Raw genomic sequence first — 12,037 nt, forward strand, 5'->3', positions numbered from 1 at the left:
GATTCAAGGTTTGTTTCTGGCAGTAACAACATACTGTACATTCATATAAAAATGCAGTGTTTTTAATACATCTACTTTGCTTTCATTTTATTGCAGACAGTATGAGCCCAATACATTTCACAATTTGTCTGGTCAACTACATTTACTGTATTTTACAGACTATAAGGCGCACCATAATTTAAGGTGTACTATCAATGAACATCTATTTTTTTTTCAATTTTCATACATAAGGCACACCGGATTATAAGACGTAATTTAAACAACAAAGTAAAAAAAATAAATAATAATAATTCTTAAAAAAAAAAAAAAATTCTTTCAAAGTTAATTGAGCGCTGTATGTTGATCTACACAGATTACTCTCCTAAAAACTGTTTATTTGGGAGAGTAAATCACTTTTGTTTATTTACTGTAAGCTCAGATTTCCAATATTTTCAACAGCATGGTTAGCAGCAGCGCTAGCCGCATTTAGCAGTGCTTAGCGCTAGTAAATGCCGTGCGACAGTGCTACACTGAGGAACCCTGAGTGTCTTGGTAAGCCAGTGCGCTATCAGCTAACAGTTCATCCCACGTAGCTTGTTTTAACACAGTAAACACGCAGGCAAAAGAACAGTGAAAGAGGTAGCGCTGTGGTTAGCGGCTAATGCTAATGCTGCTTCAGTCTTGGTGCTGGATAAACAGCACTGAAACTCCTGTATAACGCTGCACTTTAGCGAAGTGACTTTACTGCTCCTTACAACCTGACTGGTAAAATTCATACATAAGGTACACTGGATTTGGGAAAACTGAAGGATTTTAAGAGCATCTTATAGTACTTTGTTAATATATAAGTCTGCAAGCCATTCCAAAAAAAAAGTGTGGATGGTAAAGCATTTACCACTTTGTATTGTTGTCACTCTTTCTCACAACACAAAAGATATCTGGCCACCATTTTCTTTAGTCTGAAGCCCACTGTTACTATTTCTTTAAAAATATCTGATTCATCTAATCACAATACAATACATGTTTCCATTTCCAGGGGGGCATAAAATGCAAGGAAAGCAAGAATGTATATTAACAAATTATTTGACCAGACAAAACATGAAATATCTTGGGTTTATAGTGTGTGTAATAAAATAAAAGTAAAAATAAATGACAAATTAAGCTGTAAATCTTATTTTTGTAATTCTGTTGACTTTGTTAACATTATCATTTGGATTTATTAAAAATCATATAGTGACGTGACTTTTATTTCTCTTTCAACAAACTCTATAGTTGACAGTATAGTCTAGTAGTCAGTGGCCACCACAGAACCTGGCTTGTACCAAACCGGGCCTCCAGTAAACCTGGTTACTAACAAACATTGATGCCTCCCTCAGAAAATTGGAACCGTGCATAGTGATCTCAGCCTTGCATGCAGCGGCTCGGTTAGAGAAACCCATTTAAAGGTCACCTTCCGTCGTTTTTTCTTTCATTTTAAAATGTCTAGTTGTGGTCTCTAGTATGAATGAATGACATGTGAGCCGTTTTTGTAAAAAAAAAGTGCTCAGGTGTCTCTGTATAGCTCTTTTTTAATGGACTGTTTTAGGGGTGTGTCCAAAATGACCGGATTCCAGCTTTGCTCATGAATATTCATACATGCAAACAGCATGCAAATATCTCTCCTCTGATTGGCTAGGAGCACTGCGACGCCCCTCCACCGCTCTGCCGCTCACTGCCTCCCACCTCCTAACTGATGAGCGGTGATGTTGCGTCGCTTCAGCTCCGCCTCTGGGAGTTTCTCGAGCCAAGGTGGGCTGGTCTGTGAGTTTCTGCCTACGTAGGCAGAAAGATAATTCAAAATTCACCCGTTTTTCGGAGGGGGGGGGGGGATTTCTTTGCTTAGCTCCTGCAGACAATGGGGGCTGCAAAACAGTTTAATGTGCAGGTGTACACATTCAACTCGGAGAGACCTACTGTATTCCACAAAAAACAAGAAAAATCGGATTTTCGCGGAAGGTGACCTTTAAAGAAGCGTCTCATGCATAGTTATCATGCTGATGTTGCAAACAGATACAATTTAAAACCCTGCTGTGTAGATGCTACAGACAATAGGCAGTTTAATGTATACACAGACCTAGACGCTAACCTTTTAAAATAATATTTTAAAATTTACAGTTTTTCTAAGAGAACAACATTTTTACAAACTCTCCTGCAGAAAACGTGGCATCCTAAGACATGTTTGATATGACGCATTTTACTTGTCCATGGAGAATGCAAGGTTATGTGCTTGATTGTATGCACCTGTTAGCAATGATACCTGAACTCTATAATACAGAGGGGTGTCCTTTGCCTTTGGCTATTCAGTAAACTTCTGGCAGGTGAAAATTCAGAGCAGACAAAGACATCCATAGAGAGAGAGAGGCAACAAGTTCAACAAAGCACAGATGCTCAAGCACACATAGTGACAGACAAGCACACTCAAAAACACACTCAAACAGACCCAAATTTGAGTGTTAAGTGTAGACAGCCTCACACACACACACCCGTACACACACATACACACTCATTCACACATGCAGACACACAGAAGAGGAAAGAAAGACACCCGTAAACCCATTCTCCATGTCCTTGAGTGGGTTTAGGATGTCATGTGCTCATCAGCATAAGCCAGGATTAGATGTTTTCTTTCATTTCATGGAAGATCGTTTTGCAGCTGTGTGTCTGCAGCGCTATTCTGCTGGTTCTAAAGGATGCAATATAAAATCAGCTATTGACTCTTGACTCTCACTTCCCATGCAGACTGCATGAATAATTGATAGCGGGGAGGGGAGGAGTCTTGTAATGCTTGCACGTGGAAGCCTCGAACCCAAGCTTGCTTAAGATTATTGTGTGAGCGTCTTTCTCTTTCTTTCTCTCTCTCTGTCTGTCTATCTTTCTGTCTGCATCTCTTTCTTTTCCTGTCTCACGCACTTTCTCTTAAATCAAAGGCAATCAAATCAAATCCAATCAAATATCAAATCATATTGGCACACTTGTGATCTCTCTCTCTCTCTCTTTCTCTCTTAGGTCAGTGTGCTGATTATCACCCTAACGCTGATGCTGCGGATTTGCTTCCTCGTGACTGTCAACTCTCCAGTGATCCCTGTTCATTCTATAATGCTAATGAAGACATCAGCCGGTCTGCCGCTGCTATATCCAAGCCTGACTTTGATGATGAGCTCAGGAACGTCTCTCTGCAGCTGAGCTGTACAGTTACACATATAAAGCCCTGATGCATTTAACAAATGATGAGGATGATGATTACTAGAAAGGTGTCATTATTCTAATGATTATTACAGTGGTGTTAATATTACCCATTATCATGTCAGCAGACTGGATCACTGGCAACAGTGGGAGAATTATCTTCAATAACATGAGGGAATATTACACTCTCACTCCCGGTAATCTTTCTGATAACTCCAGGCTACATCTGGCGAAGTGTGTATTATAACACCCCAAGAGGGTGAATGTATCTCATATGCAGCTAGATCCATTCGACTCACGTAAAAAAATATGTGGTGGGAGCTAGTTTGCTCAGGAACAATGATATCATACGCAACATGCTGTTTTTATGCCAGTGATAGCTGTAGATTTGCATGGACGTGAACAGCCGGGGTGTTGGGAGGAAAGATGTAAATGCGCAGAAATGCTGCAGGGAAACACATCTGCTTGCAACGGCAGCAGTGCGGCAAGAAAGCTTAACACCAGCGCAGGGAGACCGTTCGACTCCAGGGAATCCAATAAGCTTTGGCTTCCAGGCCAGACGCTATTACCTTTTATAGGTAAGGACAGCTATGTTGCTATGGCTACCGTACCTGTCAGTTAGAGGGGTGATGACCAGGCGGCCAGAGTTGCCCAGGTACTCGTAACCGTACTGGAAGTGAGTGTTGGTCTGTCTGATAATGCAATCATCCACATCCTGCAGGTAAAGGAAGACAAACAAACAAACACACAGACAGATAATTGCAGCTTTAATTAGTCATTTATCTCTGAATCATCTCTTTAATAATGTCATATTCCAATCTGTTCTCATTTAGTTCAGCTCAGTTCAAGTTAATTCAGTTTAGAATAGCTTCTGTAGCAGTATAGCTTTAATGGCATGGTCATTTTGAGTCATTTAAAGCATATTTTCTCTCACGTCATTGTAGTAATCAGTCAGCACACAAATATAATATGCACTAATATCTCACACTGGATGAGAATCATAAAGCTCAACAATATGAGCTTAATAAAATGAGAAAGCTTCCATCCACAGTTAAAAAAAATGAATAAATGAAGGCAAAAAAAACATATTTTGGCACTATAAGGCACATTTAAAATCCTTTAATTTTCCCAAAAATCATCAGGGCACCTTATGTAGGAATTGTACCAGTCAGCTTGTAAGAAGCAGTAAAGCCACTCCACTGAAGTGCAGCGTTATACAAGAGTTTCAATTCAGTTCTCCAGCAGTATTAGCATTAGCCGCTAACCGTGCTAAGCGCTAGCTCTTTCGCTGTTCAGAGGGGAGTATATTGGACTGTAGTCTGCATGTTTACCATGTTAAAACAAGCTATGTGGGACAAACTGCTAGCTGATAGCGTTCTGGCTCACCAGAACACTCAGGGTTCCTCAGTCGTCGGTTGTCATTTGCTGCTAACCACAGCTAGTGGAAATCTAAGCTTACTGTAAAAAAACTGAAGAGCTTTACTCAAATAAACAGAAGATAAATTTGTGTAAATTAATGTCCAGCACTCATTTAATTTTTTAAGAATTACAGTTTTATTTACTTAGCTTAGCTGTTCATTTAAAAGGAAAACATGGTGACACCCCTATTCTTTACTAGTGTCACGTAATGTATGAAAATAGACCAAAAAATAGCCGTTTATTAATAGTGTGCCCTATAATCCGGTAAGCCTTATAGTGTGAAAAATATGTTGTATACACACACACATATATATACACATATATACATATATATATAAACATACAGTATCAAACAAACTTTTGTAGAAAACACCTAGATTGTGCAAATCTGTAATCGAAAAAAAAAGAGAAGTGTGGTACTTAGAAGAATATAAAGTATAAAACATATTCTGGTTGGTTTGTTTAACACTTTTACCATTTACAAAATTATTTGTTGACTGGTGCCCAAGGCATATTTAGTACATACAGATCAGATTGCTCAAGCATAAACCCCAGTAGTATTTGAGCTCAACAAGCTAATGTGCATATTTACATGTAAGTGTAAATGAATGTGGTTAAAATCTTATCAGCATACAATCCAGATACTAATCACATGACCAGGTACTTGTCTTTATATTTTTTAACATCTTTAAAAAAATTCTAAATGGATTAATGAAATGGTTCAAATCTTAGTTTCTTGAAGTTACTGTTTTGTGGTGGTTAAAACACGACAGACTTATGCTGACTATATAATTAACTGCATATGTTACACCACAGACCAGCATCTTCACTGAAGCCACATCATAAATGTTCAGTCTCTGAACTTCAGTCCAGTAGCTTGTTCCCTCGCTCACCTTTTCCCAGTAGAGGCGTAGCTGGCAGAGCCAGTCGAAGGCATTGACATCACAGCAGCCCGCTTTGGCCAATTTGTCAATGACATCACGTGCGTGGACCTCCACTGTAACCAAGGCGACGATCTTGAGGCGCAGGATCTTGGACAGGTTTCCCCTGATGGCATCAGAGTAGCGGTGCAGCATGGACACCTGCCACAAAGGCATGACAAAAAGCTTACATTTCTACCGGCTGACACATCACTACTCTACGTGACATGTTATGGCAGTGTGGTTACTCCATGAGTGCAGTGATGTGTTTTGATATACACTGATTGCAACCCATGATGAAATTTCAATGACCATGAGCCCGAAAATCAACAATCAAGATGACAAACAATCAGAGTGTTTACTCCCTGTGAAAATAAATCAGTGTGTTTGTAGGACAGTAAGCTCTGCTCAGAGGGGGAAAGCTTCTTCATCTCACCTGTTTCTTCTTCATGGATTTGAGTGCGGATTTGTCTGCACTCTCTTTGCCTGTAATCAGGCATTTGGTGACGTCTGTGGTCCACTGGATCTGACTGGCTGTTATCAACATCTGCACAAAAACAGAACACCTTATACAATATACAAACAAAGTCCAGGTATGTGCAAAGTACAGCCCTGGAAAAAATTAAGAGACCACTTCAGTTTCTGAATCAGTTTCTCAGATTTTGCTATTTATAGGTATATGTTTGAGTAAAATGAACATTGTTGTTTTATTTTATAAACTACAGACAGCCTTTCTCCCAAAGTCCAAATAAAAATATTGTCATTTAGAGCATTTATTTGAAGAATGAGAAATGGCTAAAAATAACAAAAAAGATGCAGAGCTTTCAGACCTCAAATAATACAAAGAAAACAAGTTCATATTCATAAAGTTTTAAGAGTTCAGAAATCAATATTTGTTAGAATAACCCTGGTTTTTAATCACAGTTTCCATGCAGCTTGGCCTGTCCTCCTCCGCTAGTCTTACACACTACTTGTGAAAAATTTTGCCACTTCTGGTGCAAAATTCAGCAGTTCAGCTTCGTTTGATGGCTTGTTGTCATCTATCTTCTTCTCGATTATATTCCAGAGTTTTTTAATTTGGTAAAATCAAAGAAACTCATTTTTTTTTAATAATAATTAAAGAAGCAGAATGAAAGTTTTATTTCACCATTTTTAACAACAGAATACAGTGCAGTTTGCTGAGTCAGTGAAATACCATCAAGCGTGCAACTGATTAAAAAATACATACATTACACTGATAGACACTTCCTACTTAATTATGCAGCATTCTGTCTTGTTGGTGTTACAAATAAACAGTGATATAGTCCCCTCCAAAAGTTTTGGAACCGTGAGTTCAGTCCCTTTATTTCTGCTGTAGACTGAATACATTTGGGTTTTACATTTTTACAGACTAATACGAGATGAAACACAAACAATTCAGCTTTTATTTTTAGGTATTTGCATCTGTATCTGACACACAGTTCAGAAGATAGCACCAATTTATTTAAACCCTATTTTTCTAGTGAGCAAAAGTACTGGAACATATAAGCTATACAATATAGATAAAGTAAATTAATGTAAATGAGAATGATCTTTATGTCCCATATTTATCTTTTTTTATATTTATCTACAGCAGGAATAAAAAGATTGTCCTCAATGTTCCATCACTTTCGGAGGGCTCTGTACCTTAACATTATACTTCATCAAGGTTTTTATTATATTCTATACATATTATCTTATATCAACATTTCCATTTAGCATTGAGATATGCTTTTTTTTTTTTTGTCATATCGCTCACCCCCCACATGCCACTCTTCCCTTCATTACACACACAATAATACAGGAGTCACTCACCTGTCCAGGCCAATCTTTAACCCACTTGTCTCTTTTTCCAGTCATTTTCTTGAGTGCTGTGCGGCAGTTCCTCAGAGTATCCTTTAAAGTCCAGCGCATGGTCCTCTCAACATCACATAACCATGCCTACCCCACAAGAACACACATAAGAACCAAAAATTCAATTCAATTCAATTCAATTTTATTTATATAGCGCTTTTTACAACAAAGGTTGTCACAAAGCCGCTTTACAGGAAAAACAGGTCCACGCCTCTTATGAGCAGCACCACAGAGATACCAATTTTATGGTGACACAGTGGCAAGGAAAAACTCCCTTTAAGAGGAAGAAACCTTGGAAGGAACCAAGACTCAGTCCGAGGAACCCATCCTACTCGGGTTGACCCGCAATACATAAAAACAATACATAAAAAATGCATTGTTGACCCAGGTAAGAGTATATGGAATGTGCCACTGTTGTTAACTCACCTCCACAGGCCCCTCTAGAAGAACAGGATGAGTGAACTCCACAAACTCCCCATCAGCTGAAAACATCCCAGCAGCCTCAGACTTGTTATTTCTCACCTACAGACAAAAACACACAAACACACACAAACATACACGCACAAATTAAGCACATTTTATCATAGAAATATCGTAATTAAAGGTGAAGCACGATAAATACTTATCAGTACTTAGAAACACAGTTAGCTATTTACTATTTAAATAAAGCCTATATTTTATTATTGGTGTTACAAAAAAATACTGATCATCTAAGATCATACTTTGTTATAGTTCCATTATAACGTATCATATAAAATATCATAACTTCTCCAAAACATAGTTAAATAAGAGTTATTAGTCATATAACCCAGCCCAGATATACAGACTCTAAATATATCTGAGTTTATAAGAGCTATAGCTGAAAGTGCATCTCCAGCCCTGACCCAGACCAGACCCCACATGACCAAAAGACCAGCTTTGGCCGTCCAGCTAAAAAGATTTATGTGCAGTATTGACTCTGCCCTTATATACTGAACTCCTAACAAAAAGCCACAGACCTACACCAGGCTTTTTCTGACCTTACATGACCTTAAGCAGTCTTCAGAGTCCGACCATAAGGTTACGACTCAGTTCAGTTCTGCTTTATATACACTCATTTGAAGGCCTGCGCTGGTGTGTGTGTGTGTAGGAGTGTGTACCTTGTTGATGCGAAGGCTCTTGATGTTGTCGAAGCATTTCTTGAGGTGAGGCTGCACCGCGTCCGGGTTGCGTGACTGGCCCAGTATCTCCAGCAGGTCATCGTTGGACAGGAAGTAGAACCGTGGGAATATCTGTCTCTTAGTCTCCAGGTACATGTCTAAAGATTTCTGGATCTCCTCCAGCTTACTGTTCATTTCAGACAGCTTCTCCAGTAGACCTAGAACACAGAAGAGTGAGTTCATGCCCTGTGCTCTCCTTAGCTCCCCTACATTATTCAAGAATACATTGCTGTGCCCTGAATTCCCAGAAATCCCAGTGGAATTTTCTTTTCCCCTTTCCTTTATCAGTTATCACAGATATTAGCACATATTCATGCAGAATATATACACTACTGAGTACAACTTTGGAGTTTGGAATCACTCCCCAACAAAAAACACAAAAATATTTTCTAATATTTTACAATCGTAGGAAATACAATATAAATCATAGGGGTCTGGCACCGAGACAAGATATTAATAATATATTTTTTTATTTCAAAGTTAGAATATATGATTCAAAATATTTTATTTGACTGAAACTGCAGGTGAATTTAAATACACTATTTTAAGTTAGCATCTTGTAATAGATGGCAATCAGTTTTTGCTCTGATTATGAATTATGTATAATTTATCAGATGCAGTAAAATACAGAACTGCATGCTCCTGTATGATCTCGCATGTGTCTCCTCAGACCTGAGAACTATTGCTAGAATCCCCCCAGTAAGGGTTCTGTACTAAACTGGCAATTCCTAATTAGGGTTCTATACAGACCTGGCAACCCATGACCATGTGTTTTTCGTTCTGCAGTTTAAACCACAAACCACTGGCTTGTTTGTGCCCTTATTGCAGTTTGATTGAGCAGGTGTGAAAACAGTAATCACACTCGAGTGCAGATCAAAACAACTGGACCGAGACCTGCTAGAGGAGGTGGTCTCAGTCCATGGTCTTAAACAAACTCTGGAGTGGTTCGCGTGTAGTGAGAACATAATCTGGTCTCAATCTGACCCAGCTATCAAATATACTCTTTTTATTTGAGCTAAACTGCTGACAAGGCGCAGTTTAATCTGATATATTAGCCAGATAATGCTAATTACCACAGCTATGAACAAACTCTCTCTCTCTGCTCCATGCTGTTTACATGCGTGTGCTGCGTTCACTGCTTGCAGCCTCTTGACTTTGTTTACTATGTGTACATCTGCACTGCATGTCCCATTGAAAATACTGTGTTTGAAAGCTAAGCACTTCAGTGTTCAGTGTTAAAGCAGCTTCACGCTGCACAGATATACATGCTGAAACACAGAATCCTCCCGCTATATTTACTTTCTTGCTCCAGTGCCAGACAGCTCTGCCCAATCAGAGGAGATGACAAGTGTGCTTGTGTGGTTTATTGGTGTGCATTTTGGTGCGTTTAGGTGTATGTCTGTGCGAAACCCAATTAAATCCTGTTTATGTAGCTTGCCATCAGCTATCGGAGCCCTGAGAGAGCACAATTGGCTTTGCTCTCTCTCTTGGTCCATAGATGGCGCTCTTTCCCCTCATCACTCCAAAGGGTGATGTTGATCAGCACAAGGCATCTGTGAGCTGATGTATCAGAACTGAGTCGCTGCACTTTTCTCTGAGCACACTGTGATGCTACTCAGCAATGCTGCATCATCAGCAGTTCTAAACGAGATGGTGGCTGACTTCACCTGTATCAGAAGAGGCATATGCTGGTCTTTACCCTCCTGGTGTTGGGGCATTACTAGTGATAGGGGGAGTCCTAATGAGAGGATTGAGTAATTGGCCTTGTAAATTGAGGAAAAATTGATGTATAAGTCTGAGAAGTGGCTGTGTTGAGATGTTGGCCTCTATTTTTGCTTTTCTCTTTCATTTGTAAGCACCTGTGAACCAGGCCCAACTGAACCCCCGTCCTTTGTACCTGGGTGGTGCGTTCCTCTCAGCGCATTGTTGTCCTTGTTCAGTCGGTCCATGATAGTCTTCCAGCTGGAGTTGATGTCATCAAACTCAGTGGACTCGTGGGGCAGCTGCTTACGAATGTCCTCCCCTAGGAAGATGATCTGAGAGGAGGAGGGAGTTAAAAATAAATAGCAAAAGAAATCACAGGTGTGTATACAAACTCATACACACACACACACACACACACACACAGACACACAGGAGATCTACTCTGACAGCCGCTGTGTACTCTCTTCATCACTGTTAAGAGAACAGATGGCTCGGCGTGCTCATGCCGTGGTGTGTATTTGTGCAATCATCTGAGAGTGTGTATTTATGTTTATGTATCACTGCAGAGATACCGGGGGTCAAGGCTAGCCCACTGAACCCTCGGCAGTACAAACGTGCTGCGGTGTCTCTGTATCAAAGTGGGCTTCATTACAGCTAACGAATGAGTGTGATTCTACTGAAGTCTGCATGCGTGAGCTTATGGTGAATCAGGGAAGGCTTGCAGATGTGTGCGTGTGTCTGTTTGGGAATGCTTGGTTAACCACCTGATCACATTTACAACAAACATGCTGCTGCAGTGCGTAAAAAAAAAAGGCACAGCGACATGGGGAAAAACAGTACATAATTTAGGCCAAACACAAGCTCTACTGTATAGAACTAGAATATGGGAGTTCAAATGTGTAAATCATTTACAGAATGATGTGTGTTTACACAGGCTTGTATACGTTAGTAATAATTAATAAACAACTTAAAAATTGTTTATGTGAACATCTAAAAAAAAAAGAGCTTTCCGTTAAGTCATGCATATAGCAGCACGAAAAAGTCCCCCCTGCTCAAAATACACAGAAATGCTAAAATTGATTAGAACATCACTTTCTCCATGTCCAGCTAAAAGCTAAAAAACGCTGCATTAGCCTGTAGAACTTATGTGTGGGGTCTCCTGCATTGAAGATAGATGTGATTTCTGCCAGAGTTTCTTGTCTGTTTGCACAGACAGTTCTAGCCAGATGCTGCCGGACACAATCATTACCATCCACAGTGTTGTGGGTAATCTACTTTGGGATGGAGATCTTACCGTATTTTTCTTCACTATAAGGCACATCGGATTAAAAGGCACATTTTAAGAGACATTATAAGGAACTTCTAAGGTAGTGGTGGGCTAGCTAACTAGGTTAAGTAAAGCTAAGCTAATTAAACAAAACTGTAATAAAAAAAGACTTCTTTTAAAGTCAAACGAGCGCTGGATGTAAATCTACACAGATTTCTCTCCTGAAAACTGTTTATTTGGGCGAGTAAAGTGCTTCCATTTATTTACAGTAAGCTTAGATTCCCGTATTTCACCTGAACTAGCGATGGAGCATTAGCATTATCAATAGCGGCTAACCACTAGTGCCAATGTCGCCCAACAGAGCTACACTGAGGAATCCAGAGTGTTCCGGTAAGCCAGGGCTAGATTATCTAGATGTTCGTCCCACATAGCTTGTTTTAACACTGTAAACGCAA

General features: G+C 39.6%; 1 protein-coding gene across 1 annotated transcript in view; it reads right to left on the reverse strand.

Annotated features, from left to right (window-relative positions):
- dnah2 (dynein, axonemal, heavy chain 2) overlaps window positions 1-12,037 on the reverse strand; it is a 210,302-nt gene that overhangs the window by 91,077 nt on the left and 107,188 nt on the right. The window contains exons 30-36 of the mRNA XM_049482490.1: window positions 10,509-10,647; window positions 8,552-8,769; window positions 7,839-7,934; window positions 7,374-7,499; window positions 5,977-6,087; window positions 5,514-5,702; window positions 3,813-3,916 (exon numbers count right to left, since the gene is read on the reverse strand). Of these exons, the coding sequence (XP_049338447.1) occupies window positions 3,813-3,916; window positions 5,514-5,702; window positions 5,977-6,087; window positions 7,374-7,499; window positions 7,839-7,934; window positions 8,552-8,769; window positions 10,509-10,647 (983 nt within the window). The remainder of the gene's footprint in view (window positions 1-3,812; window positions 3,917-5,513; window positions 5,703-5,976; window positions 6,088-7,373; window positions 7,500-7,838; window positions 7,935-8,551; window positions 8,770-10,508; window positions 10,648-12,037) is intronic.

The sequence above is a fragment of the Astyanax mexicanus genome, chromosome 8, assembly GCF_023375975.1.
Source record: "Astyanax mexicanus isolate ESR-SI-001 chromosome 8, AstMex3_surface, whole genome shotgun sequence".
NCBI classification, from domain to species: domain Eukaryota; kingdom Metazoa; phylum Chordata; class Actinopteri; order Characiformes; family Acestrorhamphidae; genus Astyanax; species Astyanax mexicanus.